General features: G+C 38.2%; 2 protein-coding genes across 3 annotated transcripts in view; one reads left to right on the top strand and one right to left on the bottom strand.

The window, feature by feature from the left end:
* The window catches only part of GPR137C (G protein-coupled receptor 137C), a 47592-nt gene extending 24107 nt beyond the window's left edge, over positions 1–23485 (bottom strand). Inside the window, exon 1 of the mRNA XM_016198243.2 lies at positions 23042–23485. Coding sequence (XP_016053729.2) covers positions 23042–23485 — 444 coding nt within the window. The remainder of the gene's footprint in view (positions 1–23041) is intronic.
* Positions 23486–24131: 646 nt separating this feature from the next.
* The window catches only part of TXNDC16 (thioredoxin domain containing 16), a 67426-nt gene continuing 65655 nt past the window's right edge, over positions 24132–25902 (top strand). For both annotated transcript variants that reach the window (XM_016198114.2, XM_016198117.2), the window contains exon 1: positions 24132–24284. The gene's annotated coding sequence lies outside the window, so the exon portion shown is untranslated. The remainder of the gene's footprint in view (positions 24285–25902) is intronic.

A 25902-nucleotide genomic window follows, 5' to 3' on the forward strand; every position in this document is an offset into this window, starting at 1 on the left:
AGTGTATTTGATAACTTACTGATTTCATTCAAACATTTATTGAGCATACACTATAAAAGGTTCCATGGATTCATAATACAGTAATTGTATCTGCTCTCAAGGAGCTCGGTATATGGAAGAAGACTATTTTGACACATTGTGATATCAATACAAAAGATGCTATTGCAGTATCTAGGAAGGAGAAATTAATTCAGTCCAGGAAACGTTAAGAGGTAACAGGAAAATAGAAAGACTATGTAAAGGGTGAAGAAAAGAGACATGGGCAAGGGAGAAAGACCTAAGAATCAGATTAGTCATAGAAAACAGATAGGTAGGTTAGAGGTAAAACAAAGAAAATATAGCCCTTGTTAAATTCTGCAAAAAGTCAAGAATGATTAAAAAACCCACCATTGGCTGGGTTACTAGTATGTCACTGGCACCTTAGAGAGAATTGTTTTTAGTGGAATGATAGAGCAAAAATGCAAAGAGTTAATAGAAAATAAAAAAACAAAGGCAGTGAGTATAAACTATATGAGATATATTTGAAGATCACACACCTGGGAAAATTTGTGTTAGGAAACAATTCTCTATGAATATTGCATGTTTCTGCACGGTCCAGGTCTTTTGAGTGAAGGGGCTTGCATAACAAACATCCTTGAAAACTAGATATAATGTCTACCTTAAAGTCAGAGGGGCCTGGCCAGCGTGGTTAGCAGTTGAGCATCAACCTATAATCCAGGAGATTGTGCTCGATTCCTGGTCAGGGCACATGCCTGGGTTGCAGGCTCGATCTCTAGTGGGGGGCGTGCAGGAGGCAGCTGATAAATGACTCTCAGCATTGATGTTTCTCTCTCTCTCTCTCTCTCCCTTCCTCTCTCTGAAATCAGTAAAGATATATTTAAAAAAAAAAAAAAAAAGGTCAGAGGGAAGATTTGTTTCCTGACCAGTATAATGAGGCTAGAGAACATTTTCCTCCCTGGAGCCATTCCAGGGGAGTAGTCTCCTTCTCCCTTCTTGGTGAAAATTTGCTTACATTCCACAGTTAAGAGAAGCTGTGTCCGTCTGCCTGTCTTTCTTCCTTATTTTGGAGCTCCTCTCCTGTAACACGCCGTGCTGCACGCACAGGTAACATCTGGTCCTCACTGTGTTGTCTTATAGGAATTGGGGCTTGGGATGTGTTGCAAGACATTGCTTTGGTGGTTGTTTTTTTGCCATGAGTAATAAATGGTCTTTTACTCTGACACATGGGTCTTGTGTTTTCCGTCAGTGTACGTAGATAAAACTGTGGCAGGCTAACAAGCTTTCAAATAGAGTAAAACCTCAGACCCTTCAATTCCTGACTTAGTCATCTGCTGGTCAGAAATGCACTAAGGTACAGCATAGGGAATATAGTCAATAACATTGCAATAACTATGTCTGGTGCCAGGTGGGTACTGGAAATGTCACAGGGAACACTTTGTAAAGTATATGATTGTCTAACCACTATGTTGTACATCTGAAACCAATACAAAACAATATTGAAAGTAAACTGTAATTTAAAAAAAATGAACTAGCGAGGGTGAAATGGTAAATAAAGAGTGAGAGAGGGGAAGGGAGAGTTCAATTGTTAAAGAAGGCTCTAGAAGAGGCAGGTTTTCGCTGAAAAGGAAGACCCATACTTCTGAGTAAAGAAGGAAGGAAAAGAGAGTTGAAGGAAAAGATGGAGGTTTGCATAGAAAGTTTAAAATAATCTACAAACCTCTTTGTTAAAATAAATTTGGATATAGCATGGATACAGACATTTTGATATAAAGTAGATGAGAATATGGCACATAGATTCTATTTTTTTTCTAGTAAGTAGGAGGCAAGGCCATCTCCTGGGAAGGGATGTTAGGTTTGAGCACTTGGAATACAGAAAACATTTTGAACACATGACTAGAAGGGTTACAGAAGAAAATACTGTATTGGGCAGAGAGGTCTAGTTAAAATCAGGCAGTTGACAGTGGATTTTAAAATCAGTAAAGTTTCCTGATTTTAAATTTAAAACAATTTAATTAAAAAGGATGCCATTATAAAAAGTTCAAATAACTACCTTGCACTGTCACGTAATAATTTAGAACTGTAAAATGGAACACTGTAGAGAAAGAAAAAGTAGGCGAGTGAACCACAGCAAAAAGTCAAAGGGTGAAGACTACTAGATTGACCATTCATTCTAAGTGCCAATGACACCAGAAGGGAGCTAATGGAGTGCGGTAAACAGAAGGGGTAAAGTAATTAAAATACAGGATGAAAGTGAAAATCAGATAAAAGGATGAATTCAAACTGTATAAGGAAAAAGAGAAGGCACTGCTCAGGAAGAACTGCTTCACTTAATAGCTGATCCAAGGTGTGGGCATGCTGTTGGGTGGCTCAAATAGAAACGGAGAAAAGCTCTGAGAAGCCAGTGAACTGAGAGACAGTGAGTGGGTTACCAACATGGGCTTTGAAAAAAACCTATATAAGAAGAGGCTGGGCCAGAAGAAAGTGCTGATTCATCCAGGAAAGTGGAAGTTATTATAGCCAATGATGACCTAATCTGGTGGCATAGATTTGAGAGAGATGATGATGGTAGAATGTCAGTAAGTAGCATTGTGAAGCATAAAATAGGCTGATTGTTCTTCCCACAAATTGAAACGGAGGGCACAAAGTGTTATCTGGAAAAAGCTAAAATTCAGTGAAAGCATTTAAAATGTTCAAATGAAGAAGAGAATGGGGACATACTGGGAAGTATAATCCATAAGATTACAGGTCGTGGGGTGGGCTAAATAATGGGTGTGCGAGGGAGCTGAGCTGAATAAGGAAATAATTAAAGGTCAGCTATCATCTAAGATTTGCAGAATGTGCTACAATGCATCACATAAACACAACCTGGTGCTTTAATCGTATTTAGATTATGATGAGGTTAAAAACAATAATCTGATATTATTACATTCCAAGTATTTTATTGAATTTAGCTAACAGGATATGATCCTGAATAAAAAAATCAGTAATATAAAAAAATGTCAAGCAATTATATATTATTTGTTAAGGCAGTGAAAGATAGGATAGTTCATGAAACATAACAAGTGCACTTTATGTAGATTTTTTTGAAGTTTAAATGGTAAATTACATCTAAGTGACTTTTCTGATGTCAATTTATGTCAGAGGGGCATTATCTTTCCAGGTCTTCCTTAATACCAGAAAAAAACTGAATGGGTCATTTATAGAAAGATATTCTTTATCATAAAACTATGAATTATATGGGTCGATGGATATCAATGTTCTTCATCATATAATCTACCTTTAACTCACATACAACTAGGAGCCCCTAATTTAGAAAATACTTATTTAGAATTTTTGAATTCATGAAGATTTAAAATACTGTTCACTAGAATACTTTCTTTTTAAACACTGAACCTATGTATAAGTAATCTGAAATGATTTTTCCATTTTAAAAATGCAGAATTCCCTATTTTGCCTCCCTATTTACTTCCTCAAATAAAGGGAAGATGAGAATATGACAAATATGTTTTATTTGTAAATGTTACCTAATGCAAGTGTAATTAATAGAGGTATCACAAGATTTGAGGAAGAGTTATATTGGAGCTGTATATAATTTGCTGTCCCCCATGGCATGTAGACCCCATGTTGCTTGAAGATGGTAGACACTAAATACTTATTAAAACTAATAATTTCTATAGAATTTTTTTTTCTATAGAATTTCTTGTTGTCAAGCTTTTCTATAGAATTTGTTGTCAAGTTGATTTTCCACTTTTAAAAAATCTGAAATAGAAACCTAATTGGAGAATATATCTATATAAAATTTGGAATTGATGCAAAAATAAATTGTGAACACAATCTTTTCTCCATGGTGAATAGATAGGCATATATATCCAAACATGTGGATTGCTTTACAGAAGCAGCTATCCAGAGTTTCCATCTTAATTGCTTACGTTGCTATAGAGAGTAGTGCACCATTCCCAAGCTTACCATTGCTACTGCTTGCCTATAAAACAATGAGGCTTTTAGCTACTTTAGCTATAAATTGAAAAGCCAAACTTTTCTTAGATTTTATCTTCCAATGTCCATTATATATTTTATTAAAAAAAATATTTTTAGTCCTGGCCTGTGTGGCTCAGTTGGGTGTTGTCCTGTGCACCAAAAGGTCACAGGTTCTATTCCCAGTCGAGGCACATGCCTGGGTTTGGGGCTCCAACCTCAGTAGGGGGCATGCAGGAGGAGGCTGCTGATCGATGTTTCTCTCCCTCTCTCTCTAAAATCAATAAAAATATTTTAAAAAATGTTTTCTTTACAGCAGCCATTTCTTCTTTTTAGGATACAATATCTTTTTGTCTCTCTTGGGATACTAATATATATTTTTTAAGTTTCATCTCTCTGCTTAGCCTGTTTTCTTTCAAGTTGCTTAAAATGATTTTTATATATCTAATTTTATTCTCACCTGAAACTCCACTAAAACAATAGAAAAGGGATTTTCTTAAAAGGCATAAAATTATATGTTTAAATAGAATGGGAAAAGTAGAATAACAGAAGAAAGCAGATGGATGTGTGTGCAGAAGAGTTAACATAGCAAGCCTGAAACTGCTAATCCTTAGAAAAGCCTGCTTCTAAGGTTGGTCTTGGGTTGGCATTTGGGCACTTGGATTTTGGGAGGATTGCCACTGCCCCCTAAATGATACGGGTGTTTCACTGTGCCTAAACTGTTCGTGCAAGCAATATGGTTTATACTCAACACCTGCTTTCCTTCTGGGAGTCTGGAATTTTGGTGTTAGGCAGAGAGTGCTTACATGACTAAACCCCAATAAAAAACGTTGGCACTGTTTCCAATTAGCTTCCCTGGTATATAACACTTTACATGTATTGTCACAACTCATTACAGAAGGAATGAAGCAGAGCCTGCGACTCCATTGGGAGAGGACTCTTGGAAGCTGGTGCCTGGTTTCCTCTGGACTTTACTTCCTCTCTTTCCTCTGACATTTCACTCTATCCTTTCACTGTAATAAACTTGAACCAGGAGTGTAACAACTGTGAGTCCTTTTAGCAAATCATCAAGGCTGAGGGTAGTCCTGGGGACCCCAACACAATGTGTGATTATCTAAGAAAGATGAATGCCAAGCCATTCATCAGGGGGTTTTAGAACTAACCTATGTTTCAGAATATTTAAAAGGTATAGGAACCAAGTATCACTGGAACCAAGGAGTGGAGGTAGCTACACAGGGGTAGATAAAAGATGTTTAAGAGCAATTAAATCCTAAATCTCTTTTCCTAATCCATGTCCTGGACAATGCCCCTTATTCATCCTGGCAGATATCTGGGTGTTTATTCTCTGTAGAGGCAACTCTGGCCTGGAGTATGAAAGCTAGATGCCAGGCACAGCTGATAGTTAGGCACCATACTAAAAACAGAGATTAATGATGAATATCAAGTATAGGGATTTTCCCTTGCCTCAACCCTCTTCCCTGCTTAGGTTCTCAAAATGTTGTAAACTAGATCTGTGTTCTCTGAAGGATTAGAATACTGTCTTCCCCTGAGGAACCTTATCACTCAAGAGGGAATATCTAAATATCCTAGCATCAGGGGTTCCCTAACAAATTTTCTGGCCAGATCACCCTAGTGTTTACATGCCGCACCCACATGCTTACAGCTTCCACTCTTAATTATGGACAGCCAAGAATAACCAGATAGCTCAAAAGTTTCTAATAAAAGATAGAGATCAAAACAAAAAATACATAAAAGAAAATCATACAAAAAACCTAAACAAACAAAACTCTATCCTTATTAGAGTCAGAGAGGGATGACACTGCACTCGTGCAACAAAAACATGATGCCGTTAATAATAAAAAAATCAGAGAATGTAAAAGAGCTAATAGAAATTAAACATACTAGTAGAAATGAAAAAGTGAAGAGAAGGATTGGAAGTTGGGAAAATCTTCTCAAAAAAGTTTAGCAGAAAGGCAGATGCAAAATAAGAGAGAAGAGATAAGAAAAAGATCTGTCCTGGAGGTCCAACATCCAAATGTTAGGTGTTCCAGAAAGAGAAAACAGAAACAAAAGAGAGGAAAATCAATAAAAAAATTCAACAATATTTCCCCAAACTAAAGGATACATGTGACTAAACTGAAAGGAGCAATTCAATGCCCAGCAATATGGATAGAAAACAGACCCATATGAAGAGACATCATTTCAGAACACCAGGGTCAAGGAAAAATCTAATAGTTTTCAGTAAGGAAAAGAAACAAGTTGTATATAAAGGATTAAGAATCAGAATGGCTTTCAAACTTTAATAACAATACTAGAAGAGGAGCAACACCTTAAAAATTTTTAGGCAAAATTGTCATCAACCTAGAATTCTATTGCTGCCTAGATTATCAATCAAATGTGACAGAATTAAAATATTTCAGACATTAAAAACCCTCAAAAATTGCTTACCAAGCACCCTTTCTCAGGAAGGTACTGAAATGAAGTATGCAGTGAAGTATTAGTTCAGTAGGCCTGAGTTGTCAAACCCCTGCACATTCCAAAGAAAGATCTGGCCCTTTCCTGGCTCTTGGAAGATAATTTGTAAGACCATGGAATAGCCTGCCTAAGAGTGTCTTTGTTTACCCGGGGTCTTGAGCCACACAAAACAGTCTTTACTACCAATGTGATTTGTGTTAGAAGCCCTGGGCCATGTGGTATCACTCTGACCTTTGAAGAGGTGAATGTGTAACTAAAGTCAGCCATAAAGACATGCTCATATGACTGACCCCTAATAAAAACCTTGAACATCATGTCTCAGGTAAATGCTCCTGGTTGGCAATACTTCATAGGTATTGTCACATATTATTGCTAGGAGAATGAGTGCTGTTTGTAAGATTGCTGGGAGAGGACAACGAGAAACTTGTCTCATCTTTCCTGGACTAAGAAAACCTTAGACATTTAATTCAGTAACTTAATTTTACAAACAAAGCTGAACTTTAGAGATTAAGTGGATTGTCCAGGAACACACTAGAAATGGAAAGGATTAAATCTCAGGTGTTCTGTCCTTACTTTAATTCAAAACTCGCAGGATTCTGGTTTTCTTTGATATATTTATATGTTTATATCTTTGATGGCATACAGTTCAAGTTAATTCCCTAATTTTTAAGGTAACAAATACTGCTTTATTAGTAGTGTCACCTATATATCACAGCAACAATTTGTTAGTTCAAGACTTGCAAAATTAATATGCCCAAGAAAAATTTATTCAGAAACCAAATGATCTGTTTAGTAAAGGTAATGACCCAGAAGCAATTTAACACCTTCATTTTATGTTGTTTTGCAGACTATCAAATATCTTTACTTAACTAGAAGTAAATTTTTTAAAAAGCATAAATAACTAAATATTTAGGAATAAAGAATTTTGAGTGAGCAGAAAAAATTTGTGAGCTTTCATTATTGAAAATTACCCTAAAATGGAGCAGATTACTATGGACTGTTCATTAGTTTACTATGGATAGTTCTTTGAAGATAAGTTAACAAATTTTATGTTAAGGAATATACAGAATTTATTTCTGAACTGAATCTCATACATTATAGATTCAGGCTCCTTAGGAAAGTGATTTATATTGAATTTGTGCTAAAACTGTGCTATCCTTTAAAGTTTTTCCAACACTAAATTCCACATTGTATATTACTGATTTTTCATAAAACATTTCATGCTTTTGTACTAGGAAGAGAGCAGAGTTGCTTTTTGTAAAGATAGACAGAGGGCCAGATTCATTAGAAATATCTGTCCAACTAATGGTAGAAGAAAAAAAGGGCAGGATGTTTCAGAAGAAATAATAGAATATCACAGGAGAGAAAAAAGCAGAAGAATGCTGTTTACTTTCTTTTCATCTTGATTTCTAAACGACAATAAGTTTGACAGCAATCAGTGATGATGATCACTTGGATTAGCTTAAAAACTGCTAATTCCATGGTATGACAGAAAAGTCTCCTAGAGTACACTGTACCACTTCAAACCAACCTGTCATCTGATCAGCAATTAGACAAAGTTCTACATAATAGCTGAGGAAAGAGCACAAAAGTTTAAGAAAATATTACTTAAGCATTTTTACAGTGAGAGACTGAAGCTGAAAAAAATTGTAGTGTGTGATCAATATGCTAATGATGATGGCAGCTATAACTGAGTTTTTGTAAAAAGATAGTACAGGTTTTTAAAAAAACATACAGACTTAACATATCCAGCTACACTGTATCTTAGAAAGCAGATAATTCTAAATATTTAAGTATTTATGTTTATTTACACCCTCAACTAAACTTTAATTAGTTTTAACATGATGTGTAACTTTTAAAAATTGGCATTCATATCTCAGAGATAGAATTTACAGACACTGTATTAAATCTCAGAACTAGGCCATAAAGTAAGAAGTTTTTTTTAAACCCTGAATTCTAGGTTGCTTTATTAGTGTCAGACTATTAGAATTAAAGGTGTCTTGGATATCACTGAGGCTAATCACTTGATTAATTAAACAACTGGCCCAGAAAAGTAGTGATTTGGCAGATATCAATTAGCCAACTAGAATAGCATCTAGAAATCAAATCCCCAAACTTCTAGTTCAGGGCTATTGATGCAATTATACTACTTTAAACACATATCTTAATAGTTAAAATAAAAAGATAACACAGCCCGGCTGGGCATGGCTCAGCGGTTGAACGTCGACCTGGGATCCAGGCGATCGGGGTTCGATTCCCGGTCAGGGCACATGCCCAGGTTGTGGGCTCGATCAATGACTCTCTCATCATTGATGTTTCTATCTCTCTTTCTCCCTCTCCTTTCCTCCCTCTGAGATCAATAAAGATATATTTAAAAAAAAAAAAAGATAACACAAAGAGACATGACTTGGGATGGTGAACACAGTAATATAATATACAGATGATGTATTATAGAATTGTACATCTTAAATCTATATAATTTTGTTAACCAATGTAGCCCTAATAAATTCAATAAAAAAGATAACAAGGACACTTAATTTATAAAAATTTGTCTTTATTTAAAACAAATTAGATAAAAAGTTCTAACTACTTTGCTAAGTTGGGAATTTTGATTTTATTTGTGGAGATGGAGAGAAATATTTCTTTTAAACTTTTACTTTACCATGAATTTGCTCAACCATCCAAATCATTAAGTATTGACCATAAATATAACAGTGCCATGTGCTGAAGAGTTTGCAAAATTTCCTTCAAAATAAATGTACAATAGTGACTGACCTAGAGCAATATGTAGTGTAGTAGAGGAAGGCAGAATTGGTGGTATATGGTACTTTCTTTAAATGTGATTCAGCTTTGTTATATGGAAATTATAAAGACAAGGCTGTGTTGACTTGTTTTACTCCTTCAAGGAAGATAATACAGAAGTAGAAGGGGGGAGAGAATAGAAATTAGTAGCTCCTGGTTTGGGTTTGACCCACAAACTGTTTTTTCTGGCTTATTCAGTATTAGTTGACAGGATTTTTAAACAATACTTCAATACTCTGTCATTATTTAAAAGTGTATTTCTTACTGAAAAATATCAAATAAGAATTTCTAGTTTCTCTTGAAGAATCAAGTGATTTGACAGTGGTATCTGGGAGCTGGAACTGAATTAATGTGGCTGTCCTCTTTAGATATGCGCTCTCTAGTTCATCACAGTCCCTATTCTCTCTCAAACTGTAGTATCCAGGGCTGTCTAGGCATTTGAGTTTGAGACCCTGTTTCAAAGCAAGCACTCTTTTTGAGGGGGAGAGGGCAGATAAGTGGGGAAAGAGAAAGGAAAGAAGGGTGGAGACTAAGTTGTTCTATGAAATTATATATTCAGGGATTTCCCTACTCCATGATATTTGGATATGGTAAACAAAGGCCTTGTTCATTCAATATTTATTAAACACCTGATACATGCCAGGTATTAACTAACTTAGGTTACAGCAGTAACAGACTTGGTTCCTTTTCCTATAATGCTTACAAACTAGTAAGAAATCACACAAATATAAAATCACACAAATATAAAATTGCAAATGTGAAAATGACACGAAGGAAAGAAGCATTATGCTCTGAGTCTATAATTTTGGAATCCAATCTAAATGGATGTTAGGCAAAAGCTTTCCTGAAGAAGTGTTGCCCTGGAGCTGAGAGTTACTAATAAGCAAAGAAGGAAAGCATTCTAAACAGAGGGAAAGAATAGGGAGGCCTTGGACAGGAAGCTCAGTTGGTTAGATCGTTGTCCTGATACGCCAAGGTTGGGGCTTCAATCTCAGGTCAGGGCACATAGAAAAATCAACCAATGAATGCATAAATAAATGGAACAACAAATCAGTGTTTCTCTCTCTCTAAAATCAATAATAAAAATAAGAATATGGCTGGCTAGCATGGCTCAGTGGTTGAGTGCTGACCCATGAACCAGGAGATCACTGATTTCCAGTCAGGGCATCTGCCTGGCTTTCAGGCTCGATCCCCAGTAGGGGGTGTGCAGGAAGGAGCCAGTCAATGACTCTCTCTCATCATTGATGTTTCTCTCTCTCCCCCTCTCCCTTCCTCTCTGAAGTCAACTAAGAAAAAAAAAAAAAAAAGAATATGGAAAGGCTCTGTAGCAGAAGGGAAATGGCAAATACAAAGGACTGAAAAAACACTGAGGAGCAGGAAGGGGAAAAACAAGGAGAGAGGTATGAGATGAGCCTGGAACCATGAAGTACCTTGTAGTATGTACAGGAGTTTGTCTTTAGCCTAAGAGTAACCACAGCCAATGGAGGAATCTTGGGGTGGAAACTTAATAATTAACTAGATTTTTGTTTAAGAAGGATAACTCTGACAAAAGTGTGGAGAATAGACTTGTTGACATGAAGGTCACTGGGTCACTGGGAGTCAGAGGATACAGACAGCAGCAAGTAGAAGGCTGACTGCCATAGACTAGGCAATAGATGGTAGTAGCTTGAATCAGGCACTGTGCATGGGGAGAAGTGAATGGACTTAAGGGATGTTAGGAAGTAACAGGCAGGATTTGGTAACGGTAAATGTGAGGTATGAGGGAGAAGGCAGCATCAACGACTTACAGGTTTCTGAATTTCTAAGTAAATAAATAGCAGTGAATTACAGAATTGGGGAATAAAAGAGGAGGATCAGGTTTGGGGACAGGTATGTGGTGGGGAGTAAGAAAGATCATGAACTCAGTCTGGGATATGTTGAATCTGAGGGCTTCAAATACCCTTGAGATGTCAAACAAGTTTAGAATATAGAAAGCCAGAGCTCAGAGGAATAGTCTGTTAGGATCATAGATGTGTGTGAGTCATCTGCTTTTAAATGGCATGATGACATGAATATGGATGCAATTGGGAAGAACAGGTGGCCTAGGCTTAGGTCTTGAGCAATTTCAACCTCTGATGGGAAGGCAGAGAGAGATGTGCTTGAAGAGAAGCTAGATAGTAAAAAAAATCCAGGACAATGTGCTAGCCAATGGAAGTGTTAGAAAGACAAACACGGATTCTGCTGCTGCTGAGAGATTAGTTTGGTGAGGATTCAAAAATGTCTAATGAACTTGTTGACAAGAAGGTCACTGTGAGCCTTAGGCAACAGCTATTTTGGTAGAGTGGTGGGGCAAAGGCAGATTAGGATGGCTGGAAAAGTGAAAAGTTGGTGAGCACATGTGTGGGAAGCCCTGAAATTTGATTATGAAGGTATAGGGTAGCTTTTGGCTTTGTCAAGTCTCTTTATTGTGTTTCCTGTTTTATTAATCTCTTCATTCATCTCTGTTTGTTTCCTTTGGCTTATCCCGTTTTACTTTTTCTAACATAAATTGGATGCTTGTTAAATTTCAGGCTCTTCCTTTGTAATTTAAATATTTAAGGTTCTAGATTTGCTTCTACTTGCCAACTTAGCTGCTTCATTCAAGTTCTGATATGTAGTACTTGTATTACCATATACTAAGTATTTTTTAAATTCCACTGTGATTCCTTCCTTTACCCACGTGTTCATAAGTGTTTAAAAACTTTCCAAATAAACTTTCACATGTTATTTTTGTTACTGAATTCAAACAATGCTTTGGAAGTGAGAGAATGTAGTCTATGAAATCCCTGTTCTTTGAAAATTAATACCTAACAATCAGCCCTATATGCCAGGTACCTCTAAAGATTTTATATGAATTATATAATTTAGTCCTCACAATGATTCTGTGAGGTAGGCACTATTATTTTCACTTTTATAAATAGGGATATATGTACAGAGAGGTTAAGTAATTTACCCAAGTAACTTTACATAGTTACACAGAGCTGATAAGTGATGGGGCCACACTTTTTTAGATTTCTTCTTCACTGTAGATTTTAATCTTGGGAGTAAATTGCAAACAGAGCTCTGTACTTGTTTTTTGACAGGGGTCAATTTCATTGAGGTATATGTACTACATACTGCATGTATTTAGGGTGTACAACTTTGAGTTTTTTCATATGTATACAATCTATGAAACCACCACAGTAGTCAGAATATTTCCATGCCCACTGAACTTCATTCTGCCCCTTTGTTCTACAGCCTCTTCTGCCTAGGACCCAAGCAACTAAGGATCCACTTTTCCTATGTTAGTTTGCATCTTCTAAAAATGGAATGATAAAGTGTGAGCTCATTTTTGACTGGCTTCTTTCATTCTGCCTACGAATTTTTAGATTCATCTGTGCTGTGTGTCCATCAGCAACTTGTTCTTTTTTTTCCCTTAACTGCCAAGTAGTACTCCTTCGTACGGATATATCACATTGTTTCTCCCTTTGCTTTTAAAAAAATTTTTTTTTTTTATTGATTTCAGAGAAAGGGAGGGAGAGAAACATCAATGAGAGTTATTGATTGGCTGCCTCCTGCATGCCCCCTGCTGGGGACTGAGCCTGCAAACTGGTTATGTGCTCAACCCCTGTGCCATGCTGGCTGGGCTCCCTTTACTTAAAAAGAAATTTTTTTTAATTGATTTGAGAGAGATCAATTTTTGTAGTTCCACTTACTTATGCATTCATTGGTTGTGTCTTGTATGTGCCCTGACTGGGGATCCAAACCACAACCTCGGTGTATCGGGAGGATGCTCCCACCAACTGAACTACCTGATCAGGGCCTCTCTTTGCTTTTGATGGACATTTGGGTTAATTTCAATTTGGGGCTGTTGTGAACAAAAAAAGCTACTATGAACATTCATATTCAAGTTTATGTATGGACATATGCTTTTCTTTGCTATCTAAGACTATTAATAGCTATGTTTTATGACAAGTTTATGCTTTACTTTTTAAAAACGATCACACTTTTCCAATGTGGTTGTAAAACAACATTCTGTGTGTGTGTTCCAATTAATCTGTATCTTTGCTAATATTTGGCATAGTCTTATTTTAATCCTCACCCAAGCATATTTTTTCCATTGCTTTTCAGAGAGTGAAAGGAGAAATATCGATGTGAGACATCAATTGGTTGCCTCCCGTACACACCCCAACTGGGGCAGGGGATCTAGCCTGCAACTGAGGTATGTGCCCTTGGCTGGAATTGAACCTGGGACCCTTAAGTCCACAGGCTGATGCTCTAACTACTGAGCCAAAGCAGCCAGGGCTGGCATAGTCTTTTTAACTTTAGTCTTTTTAGTCAATATTTAGTAGTATCTCATTGTGGTTGTAATTTTCATTTTCCTGATGACTAATGATCTTGAGCATCTTCATGTGCTTCTTGGCCATGCATGTATCTTCTTTTGTGAAGTGTCTGTTAAAATATTTTGTCAACTGTATTTTCTTATTATTGAATTTTAAAGAGTTCTTTACATATTCTGGATTCAAACACTTTGCCAGATATATGTTACATTTTCTCCTGGTCTAAAGAAAACACAAATTTTCCCCTAGTCTGTTGATTGCTTTCACATTATCTGTCTTGCAAAAAACAAACAAATAAGCTTTTAATTTTGATAAAGTCTCATTTGTTAATTTTCGTTCATACTTTTTGTTTTCTAAGAAAACTTTGTCTCCTCCAAGTTAACAAAGACTTTCTCCTCTTTTCTGCTACAAGTTTTAGCTTTCATATTTAGCTCTATGATCGACACCAAGAAGATTTCTATGGATGCTCGTGTGAGGTAAAAAATCAATGGGTTGAATGTTTTTAGGAATTTATCCATTTCTTACAGGCTGTCCAGTTTGTTGGTATATAATTGTTCATAGAGTTGTAATATCTCCATTTAATTTTTTTCCTTAGTCTAGCTAAAAGTCTGTCAATTTTATCTTTTTAAAAAACTCTTTACTGATTTTTACTGTATTTCTATTCTTTAGTTCACTTATTTGTGCTCTGATCTTCATCTCCTTCCTTCTGCTAACATTGGGCTTTATTCTTTTTCTAGTTCCTGGAGGTGAAAAGTTAGGCTTTGTCTGAACCTTTTTTATTTTTTAATGTAGGCATTTATCAGTTCCCTCTTAGCACTGCTTTTATTGCATCCCATAATTTTTGTTATCTTGTGTTTTCTTTTGTCATGAGGTATTTTCTAATTTCCCTTTTGATTTCTTCTTTGATCCAATGGTTGTTCAAGAGTGTACTATTTATTTTCTACACAGTTGTGAATTTCCCAGTTTTGCTTCTGTTAATGATTCCTACTTTCATCCCACTGTGGTCAGACAAGATACTTGGTATGATTTCAATTTTCTTAAATTTGTTAACTCATTTTGTAACCTAACATGTAATCTTCCCTTGAGAAATATACATGCATACTTGAGAAGAATGTGTATTGTGCTGCTGTTGGATGGAATGTTCTGTATAAGTCTGTTAGGTTCATTTGGTGTTATAGTGTTGCTCAAGTGCCGTTTTCTTATTGATCTTCTGTCTGGCTGTTCTAGCCATTATTGAAAGTTGGGTCTTAAAGTGTCTTACTATTATGGTATTATTGTCTATTTCTCCCTTCAATTCTGTCAATATTTGCTTTATATATTTAGATACCTTGATGTTGGTGGCATAAATATTTATATATTGTTCTGTATTTCTGGTGGACTGATCCTTTTATCATTATATCATGTTCTTCTTTGCCTCTTATAACAGTTATTGACTTAAAGTCTATTTTGTCTAAGTATAACCCAACTCTGGTCTCTTTTGGTTACCATTGGCATGAAATATCTTTTTCCATCCATTCACTTTCAGCCTATATGTATCCTAGAATCTAAAGGGAGTTTCTTGTAGACAAGATAAAGTTGGGTCATTTGATATGGAATTTTAATCCATTTACATTTAAAGTAATTATTGATAATTGGCCCTGCCTGATTAGATTTTTGCTCAAATAAACTCTTAACATTAAAAAAAAAGCAAAAGGATTTACTACTGCCATTTAGTAGTTTTTTTTTCCCTGTTAGTCTTGTAGTTCTTGGTCTTTTTCTGTCTTGCTGTCTTCCTTTGTGTTTTGTTGATTTTTTTGTGTTGATATGCTTTTATTCTGTTTCCTCTATGTAACTTTCATAGGTTGTGTGTGTGTGTAAGCCTTGGGGCTTACGAAAAATATCTTATAAGTCTACTTTAAGTTGATAACAAAGTAAGTTCAATTGCATACCAAAACTCTACACTTTAACTTATCCCTGCCAACATTTTGTCATTGCTGTCTCAATTTATATCTATTTATCTTGTGTATCTTTTAAACATATTTTATAGCTATTTTTATACTTTACAAATTTTTATAGTAAAATTAAAAATGAAAGTAACAGTATTCAGTATTTGTCTATATAATTATCTTTCCCAATGCATTTCATATTTATTCTACTGTGTTACTGATTAGTATCCTTTTGTTTCAACTTCAAGAACTCTAACATTTCATGGAAGACAGTTTTTGTTTATGAGGGAAAGTCATTCTCTCTCCACTTTTGAGAAATAGTTTTTCAGAATATATTATTCTTAGCAGTTTTTATTTTCAGTATTTAAAAAAGATCATCCTGCAAGATGATATTTTTTGGCCTGATTTATGCTGAAAAATCTGATTATAGTCTTATAGGGTTGCCCTGTGACAAATTTCTTCTGCTTCAAAATTCTTTGTCTTTTTTGACAATTTGATAATGTATCTTGGTGTGGATTTCTTTGGATTGCTCTTTTTGTATCCTTTGACTTCTTGGATCTGGATGTACATTTAATACCCCAGATTTGGGAAGTTTTTGGCCATTATTTCTTTGAATATGCTTTCTGGTTCTTTCTCTTACCTCCCTGGGACTAAATGTGGATATCGGTCTCCTTGAAGGTCTACCATAAGTCCCTTTAGTTTTCATTCTTTTTTCTTTTTGCTCTTCTGACTGAATCACTTCCAATGACTTGTTTTTTTTATAGATCCTTTCTTCTGTTTGATCTGCTGATGAACCCTTTCAGTGAATTTTTCACTTCAGTTTTTGTGTTCTTCAGGTCCACAATTGTTTTGTACTTTTAAATATTTTCCATTTTTGGTGAAATTCTCACACTTTGTTGAAATTGTTCATGTTTTATTGAACACATTAGAGCGAAACCTCAAAATAACTTTGGCAGTAATATCTTCATCTGGTTGTTTTAAAAATATATTGTCTGTGGTATCTGGGGGTTTTACTTTAATGTGTTCATTTTCATTTAGCCTGACTTGAATTTTTTGGGCTTTCTGAATCTGAAACTTGGTGTTCATAAATTTGGGCAATCTTTAAGTCATTAATCTTTTGAATAATTTCTCTGAAATTCCAATTAGATATATATTGAACCTGCTCATTACCTTAATTCTCTCTCTGGGCTATATTCTGGGTGATTTTTCCCCTCAGATCTTCTAGTCCATTAATTTTTTAAACTGTTTAATCTGTTGTTTAACCATCCCTTTCAGTTTCTAACTTTAATTATATTTTTCATTTTAAAAAATAATTTATTTCCAATGTGCCCAATTGCTTTTGATTATTTCTTGATCATATATCAATATTTAATTTCTTAAAATTCACATAAATGAATATTTTATACTATGTACTTGCTAATTCTGACATCTTCAATTTTTGTAAGTAAGATTCCTCAGTGTAATTTTTCATTTTGAGCTCATGTTCCTTAAAATTTTATCTGTCAAGATTCTGGGTTTTATGGACACTCCTCGGAAGACAACTTGCATTTGCTCTTTCCAGGTGCTTGAGGTTGCTATCAAGCTAAGGTAACAAATTACATTTTCAGGTTGTTGTTGTTTGTGAATTCAGGCCTCAAATTTGTGTGATAATAAACTTTATGAATTCTCAGGGAAGACTTTTATTCCCCCAATTTGTATGTCCTTCACTTAGAGCCAAGGCAGAAATAAGCACAAATCCCATTACCAACTTTTGAGGACCTGCTCATTTCCCCCCTAACCCACTGAAGATGTATACTATAATTATTCTGGCATTAAGCCAAGGGAATGCGATCTCTGATTAGAACTCACTACAAGGTTTTGCCTCCAATGTCACCTCCCTACACCACCAACACATAAAATTAAAATCCAGACGTTAGGCTAGCAGGAAGCAGCTAACAACTACCCCCAACTCCAAGACAAACATCTGTGTGGTGCTTTATCATTCTGCATTTGCTTCTTTTGTGGTTTCTTGCCTCTGAGGAATTTCCTCACCTATCAGCTCAATCATTCATTGAAAAAGATTAAATACTCTCTGCAGCATTTGAGGCTTTTTTCTGAATCTCTGTTCAGTGAGATGGTCCTGGTTTCTCCTTTTTATAAACTACGAGAAGAGGGTCATATGCTGAGTGTGAAGGGGGAAGAAAAAGGTTGCTGGAGAGTCAAAAAAGCTTGATGTGGTAAAAAATGGGAAAGCAAGTTAAATAATGAAGCACTAAATAATAAGCCAAAGAGTTGATGGTATCTAGGAAAGTTCATTGGGAGAGATCACTTGATAAGACTTTATAGCCCCTGGCTATACAGTAGTGTCATATCTGATACATATTAGCCATATAACTTCGGACAAATTATACCCCATTTATTTCTACCTATATCATGGGGGTTGTGAAGACAAGTGTTATAAAGTGGCTTGAAAATATTAAATCACACAAAATGTAAGACATTGTAATCATGTCTTCAGCCACAGAATTGTTTCTCAAACTCTTGCCTCACAGGTGATCTTAGAAAAAATAGAATCAAATTAATGGATAAAACAGTTTAGGAGATTCAGACAAAAACAGTTTAAAATCATAATTATGAATAAAATCCAACACTGAACTAAACCACTATTTCAGTAAATAGTAACTGACTTATGATGTGAGATGTATTTGTTTCACAGGTTTCTCTACTTTAACAGAATTTGTTCAAAGCAAATTAGGAAAGCCCTAATTAATTTGGGCCATTTGCCATTATATAAAAATAGTTTTGCAAAGTAAAATTCTGTAATATATAAAGTGGTTTCATTAGGATTTACCTATAGTAATCAAAATTAAATTTATCTAATTAAATCAAAATAATCTAAGAGAATCTTTGCATTCATACTATAGGCAATCTTTTAGACCAAAAAAAAAAAAAAAAAAAAAAAAAATCCTAAAGTACACAATTTCCCTCAAATGTTCATCAAAATTAAGTTAATCCCCAAATTCTATATGGCTAAATACTTTCTAGATTTTAGCCTTTTCAAGATTGTCTCTCAATAATATATTCCCAATTGTTCTAGTTGCTATGAGATAAAAACATGATACAGTAACTTTTTATCCTTAAAGTAGTTTCCATTTTAGTTGGTGAAAATACTTTTTATAAGAAACCACAGGACATTTTAACAAAACCAAAGTACCTATAAGTTAAACTGCATGCTACGTGACGTACCACCAATATTTGGAAGAATACATCCATTACCAGGGACAATGATAGCATCCATAAATGTAAAAGTTAAAATTTGAATATAATTTTCCTAGCTGTTTTGGTATTGTGATTAAGTCACCGTATTTTATCCCGAGTATCTGGCATTCATGCTACAAAATTGCAAGAAAAAATGTCAATATGGGTCTTAAAGATGAGCTCACTGATTTTGGCATGCATCACAAGGCTCTAAAGACAGTATATTATCAACTCTCATTTCAAGTCCTTTTCCTTGCTCCAGTGGCAGGTAGCATCCATTTTATCAGACACGGCAGCCCCCTTTATCTATAATTTCAGTTACCTGCGGTCAACTGTGGTTGGAAAATATTAAAATGAAAAATTCCAGAAATAAACAAATCGTAAGCTTTAAATTGTGTGCTGGTTGGGGTGGTGTAATGAAATCTCGTGCCATTCTGCTGTTTTGCCTGGGACATGAATTATCCCTGTCTAGTGCAGCAATTTTCAACCTTTTTCATCTCATGGCGCACGTAACTAATTACTTAAATTCTGCAGCAACCAAAAAACATATTCTATTTTTTGCTGATCTGACCGAAATAATAGGTATAATTTTGATTCATTCACACCGCATGGCTATTGTGATTTTTTTATTTGACAATCTAAGGGAAAAGAGGTTAGTGCCCCTGAGTAGTGAGGTGTTGCATGTTTTAAAAAATTCTTGTGGCACACCGGTTGAAAATCACTGGTCTAGCATATCCATGCTGTAAGACCTGCCTGCCTTTTAGTCACTTAGCAGCTGTCTTGGTTATCAGATAGACTGTGGCGGTATCACAGTGCCTGTGTTCAAGTAACTCTTATTTTACTCAATAATGGCTCCAAAGCACAAGACTAGTGATGCTGGCAATTTGGATATGCCAAAGATGAGGCTGTAAAATGCTTCCTTTAAGTGAAAAGGTCTGTATGTACCAGAAAAAATGTAGTACATATACGCTTTGGTACTGTCTATGGTTTCAGGCATACACTTTAGGGTCTTGGAATGTACCCCTGTGGCTAAGAGGGCACCACTGTAATCTGTTTTAAAGACTAAAGACTTCTGTGCTGAAAGTACAAGAGTATGCACCTTTTTCTGGTAAGGTCAGTGTTCTATTGATCATGCCAGAAAAAGTTTAATAGGTGTTTTTAGATTAGTGTATAGGTCTTGTTTTCCAACTATCTGCTTTCTGGAGGTTAAGTATAATGAATTGAAAAGTCTAATTATTTCAGAAAGTGCTACTTCCTTTTATCTCTATTCTATTCAAGTGTAGTCAACAAAAGAAAGAGTGGTTTAGGAAGTCTTAACTTTTCGAAAACTTAATGAGTTTTAGAAGAACCACCAAAATATGGTTAAAAGTTGTAACAGTTGTTTTACTAACTTTATTTTTACACTGCTCTATGCTTCTTTGTAACTAAACCCTTAAAGTTAGAATGTTTTTAATTAGTGAGAAGTGGATACAACGAATGCTTTAAAGAGATCAACAGTAAAATAAAATTGCTATTTGACAGATAGCAAAGACAGAGTGATTTGGTAATCAAGAAGCACATCTATTCAAAATAGATATAGGGTCGCCTAGTTAAAAAAATCAAATATCAGTTGTTTTGTATTTGTCACCACATAGACTTTCCCTCCTACTCCGCTCACTAGGAATACCAATAACTCACTAGGAAAGCTTCATTAATTCAGAAGAATCAATGAGAAATATATTTCCAGCTCCTTGAAATTGATATAAAAATTTGAATTAGAATTCAAATATTCTTTTAAATACAGATTCCTCTAGATATTTTTTAATGAATAGGGAAATGATTTCTGGTTAAGATACCTCTTTTTAAACAGGATGAACATTTGTTCTTTTAAGCAGAGTGATGTGTCCTAAAATTGTTAATTTGATTATAAAAAGACAAGCATAGATAAACAATCTGCACTCTTAAGACACACTACAAAAGGAAAAAGCTTTAGTCCAGCTTCCTTCCAAATTCATATTTTCTAAAGTACATCACACAAACAAGATCCATTAAACAGGGAGACTTTTAGATATTTAAGTTCTTCCTCACTAGCTGGGAAGATCAGCAATTTAAAAAAAATCTAAAAACCCAATCTAGTTATTGTGTAGTTTATGCTGTAGAAGCATACTTTTAGAACTTTGAGCTTAATTATAAAGGTTTTTTTTCCCCTATTGTGATAGTTTAGCCACTTTGTGTTAACCTTTGTGGTGAGCGGTGACTGGGAGAGAGCACAAGGGAACCTCTGGGGCACTGGAAATACTGTGTATCTTAATCTGGTGGTGGTAACATGAGTTATATTCACATGTAAAATTTCATCTAGCTGTACATTAAAAAAAAAAAATTTTAGAAAGGAAGGGAGGGAGAGAAAGAGAAACACTGACTTTTTGTTTCACTATTTATGCATTCATTGATTCTTATATGTGCCCTGACCTGTGACTGAACCCACAACCTTGGTGTACAGGGATGATGCTCTAACCAACTGAGCTACTGGGCCAGGGCTGGACCTAGCTCTCAACATTTAGGATTTGTGCACTTTATGGTATATGTTATATCTCAAGAAAAATGTAAAAAGAGTGTTTAGCTACTTTATGAAATTCCCACCAACTATTTTACAGTGGATCATTAATGTAACTTTATGTCAAAACGTATAGGGGAAAAACAATTTATCTGATGCTCATGGCATAAGGGCTGCTAGTCACATTCAGGTAAGTTAACTATATCTGAAACTAGATTAAAGCTTCAGTGAAGAGAGGTCATTGGTATCCTAGCAGAAATGGTGTCAGGAAGAATACAATGTATCAGCCTAACTATAAAGGAGAGAAGTGTAATTAAAGTTTAAAAAACAACTAGAAGACCAGAACATCATCATATAAGTGACATGACTATGGCATGATTTTTTGATTTATAATTACCTGTGCTTTTTATTTATGCTTCTTAATGTTTGGTTTTTAGTCAATGTGTTGCTTGGACTTCCAAAGGTATTGGAAAGGAAAAGAATTAAAGTTTTGTTACTTATTTTCAACTGCTGTTTTTAGGGTGCTAAAAAGCTGAAGTTATGACTGGAATTAAAAATTATGCATTCTACTTCCAATCTACTATGGGAGAAAAGAGTTGGTTTATGTATGCAGGAAATATAAACACTGATTCTGCATCAAATGTTTTTACTTTTGCTGATAGCTATGTTAATTCTCATCACCTCCAAAACCTTTGAAAGGATTAGCTGCACAGACCAATATTGTTCTATATCAGTCAGTATTAAGTATATGATGTCACCCTCCTCAAGCTATTTTTTTTTTTTTTTTTTGCAGGGTGTGTGTGTGGGGGGCACTTTCTGGACAATGCTCAAAATTCTGTGGTTTAAATACCACTAGCTGACACACATGATTGACAACCTTACACTCCCAAACCTGTTTGAAATGGGTCAAATACCTCAGCTCCCCAGAACAATGCAATCCAACCAGTAATTCCCCATAAAAGAGAAAGGGGGTGTGATTAGCTTCCAGCTATTAAGCAAGTTATTGCAAAAACAGTTCGGTGGTTTGTTTCCTCAATAGGCACAGGTTAAGCTAGTATTTTCTCTTAATTAGCTCCAAAAAAAAGGAGACTACGCTGTAAGAGGTAGGAAAAATAGCCAAAGCATGAAGCAACTGGGGCAAACATTAAGGGCTTTATGGAGGTCTTTCTATTGACCCTAGGCATTGGTTATTGATTATTAACCCTGCTGGGGAACTATCGAACGGAATTTGTGTGAGGCTTATAGAGCCACAGGAAAGGAGATGCAGGAGGGAATTTAAGCTTCTAATAAAAGAAACGCAGCAACAATAGCAGAGGCACAGCTCTGCCTGGTGACGTAATGGCTGGCAGCAGTCCAGCTTCAGCAGAGCTGCTGCTACCTCAGCATCCAACCTCTCTCAACACAGTCCAGCTTCGGCAGAGCCACCGGGGCTGCCACTTCTTGCGATGCCACCAACATCTTACCTTAGAGGGCTAGAACACCGAACAAAGGGTCGTCCTGCTGTTTTAAGTTGTGAGAACACACACTCTTACTCACTCGCCCCCCCCACCCCCCCAAGCCCCTCAGTCACCGAGTCAATCAGCTGCTCAAGTTTAGGGCGAGAACACCAGCGCGCCCTCCAGGGCTGCGTGCCTCAGTTTCTCCAGGCTGGTCCTGGGTCCGCCTCTCATCGTGCCCCTGCCCCCCGCCCGTCCTCAGCGGGAGTGGATCGCGGCAGCCCCGCTCGCCCGCCCCGCAAGCCGGTCCTCCCGCCTTACCTCCGCCAGGTAGAGGTTGAGGAGACAGAGCGTGGAGAACTGGAGACAGGAGGGGAAGCAGTAGAGCAGCCAGTGGGGGAAGAAGTGCAGGTGAGCGGGCGGCCGGAGCAGAGGCAGGGAGCCGCTGAGCGAGAAGGCGGCGGAGAAGAGGGTGGTCCTGAGCGCTGCCCACAGGAGACAGAGGAACAGGCAGAGGCTCTGGTAACTCAGCCGCCGCTCGCGGTACAAAAGCAGCCGCCACAGCTGCAGGTAGGCAAAGGCGAAGAGCGCGGCGTAGAGCAGAGCGTGCAGGACGCTCAGCGCCAACTGCACCGAGCCCGGCACCGCGGCGCCTGAGGCGGCAGCGACGGCGCCTTCGCCTCCGCCGCCCTCGCCCGGCGTCGAGGGCTCGCGGCCGGCCGCGGGGGTGGCGGCGGCCACGGGACCCGGCACGGACACCCTCATGAGAGGCCTGGAGGGCGGGCGAGGGAGCGCGGGAAGGAAGGGGCAGGGCTCGGAGCCGCCGTCGAGGGGGAGAAGGATTTGTGCCTTACCCCCCACCCACCCCAACCTCCAACCCCAGGAAGCGCCGTGACAGGACCCGGAGCCCCGCGCAGAGCAGCCGCGGCTCCCCCCGACCCCGCCTCCACTCCCCGCCCTCCCCCCCCGGGGGTCTCGGCTCCTCCTGCTGCGGCTCCGCTCTGTAGCTGCAAAAAACAACTCTCGGCTGGAGACAATCAGCTGAGAAACCCGAGCATTTGAGGCGCTCGCTCCGCACCGTGGGCTCGCGCCGATTGGGCCAGGCGGGCACGCCCCCTGCGCGCCGCGCTCGGACGCCCACGGGCCGCAGGACCCGTCGCTCCCGGGCTCCAAGACCTGATTGGGCGCCCGCGCTCCCCGCTTTCCCCCTCCCCTGCACTTCCCACCCACGCTGCCGATTGGCCCGGCAACTGCACGGCCCGTTCGCACCGGCGGGAGGACTCGGTGGTCGCCCGTCACCTGGGGCGGGTCTCGCTCCGCCCTCTAAGCTTCCAATTGGTTGGAGAGGAAGCACGTAAGGAGCACGAGGAGAGGGAGGAGCCTCGGGGATTGTTATTTATTTATTTCTTTTTGCCCTGCAGGCGGATTCCACGGAGCGGTGGCCGCGGCGAGCGCGACGCTCTCTGTTTTAGGCTTAGCGGTTCGCCTCTCGCGGCCGAGCCGTGTAAGGAGCCGCCTTTTCCTCTCCTTCCCTGGGCCGGGGCTGCCGGCCGCGCGCACGCAGGTAGGTGGCTGCGCGGATCCCGCAGGCCAGGCGCTGGGTCTCTGCCTGCAGGGATGGGGTTCAGACCGCGCGGCTTTCCCCCAGCCAGGGCTGCCCCGCCGAGCTGGAGTTTGGCCTCACCTGGATGCTTATGAGGGGCGTTTTGCTTGCTCCTTTCCCAGCGTGAGCGGCGAGAAAAACGTGCGCCCCTGGAGGGGAGAAGGAATGGAACGAGGCGAAGGGCGAACCGAAGTTCTAAGGGAAGGCTCTTAGGTTCCCCGGGAACGGCGCTTAGGGAAGGGGGACGTGATAGGGGGAGTGCGGCCCGGCGAAGCTTAGGATTTGGAGCGGTGCTCTGGGCGTAAGTTTAGGAAAAGGCAGAAACAGAAATAGAACTCTGTGTCCTTGAATGTCTAGAGAGGCAGAGGCAGAATGGCCTGTGCTCCTTAAATTCCACACGTATTCTTCAAATCTTCGTCCTGTCCGATAGTTGGCCGGGCGAGCGGTTGGGGCTCAGGGACGCAAAACTAGTGCTCTGATACTTGAGCGGGGAATAAATATACCTCCCAAACGTGTACTGGGCTGGCTCCTAACCTTTGTTGACATTTATTTATTTATTTATTTATTTATTTATTTATTTATTTATTTATTTATGTATTTATGTGTTTGGTAATAAAATGAGCAGAATAGTGTAAAATGAAGAGAAAATAATTCGTGTTCTTAGAATGAGCGGCATGCTTACAAATTCAGTGTCTGAAAGACAATGGCCTGTTTAAGGACTCGGCCAAGGCTCAGCCAAGACCCAGCCTTTCCTAACTCACTGTGCTTTGCTCTGATGCTTTGCCCCAGAAGGGTGTTGCTACCTTCTTTCCTAGCTAGGGATCCACAGGGAACTTTGAAGTTTGTTTTGTACTCCAGATTATGGGGCAGTATTCACCCAGGCACCGGATGCTGGTGTGTTTTGAATTCTGTGATAGATGTTTAGTCCTAGCACTGTTACCTGTCCGTGAAACAGCTGAGCAGTTGTGCAGTGCAGCCTACAGTAGGGTACAGCTTGCTGTAAAGAAGCTAACAGGCCTAATCCAACACCGCTTTAGGCAAGGACCTCATGTTTATTGGAGTGGAAGATACTCATCTAATGGATTCCTGGAGCATGTGGTTAGGGCAGTACACAGTTCTCCTTGAGAGGGGACAGAGTGCTCATAGCAACAGTGAGTTAACTGATTGCAGCTATGTGCATTAGCACATAAATTAAGCATGAGCTCAGAATTATGTGATGTGAGGCATTTGTCAAAATCAGGGGAACCTCCTGTTCTCTGGCATGGCCTGTTTTTGTATCTTCTGTTATCAGTGAGATGTAAATTTCTGGTCATGAGTAGATTTTTGCCATGAAGGCTTTTTTCTTTTTCTCCTGTATTCTCCAAGTGATACTTAACATCTGGATAGTGCCCATACTAGTTTTAGGTCTTTGTGAGATTTTTTATTTCAGTGTCATTGCAAGTCTGGATGCCTCTTTTCTCCTTTTTTGGGGGTGTGTGCATTTGGGGGTGGGGTGGAGAGAAAGGATTTTGCCCCAACTATGTCGAAGGGGTTGTAAAATAGAGAGATGCTGACGATGTTGACTCCTTTGGGTCTTAAA

The sequence above is a fragment of the Miniopterus natalensis genome, chromosome 1 (assembly GCF_054644295.1).
Source record: "Miniopterus natalensis isolate mMinNat1 chromosome 1, mMinNat1.hap1, whole genome shotgun sequence".
NCBI lineage: Eukaryota > Metazoa > Chordata > Mammalia > Chiroptera > Miniopteridae > Miniopterus > Miniopterus natalensis.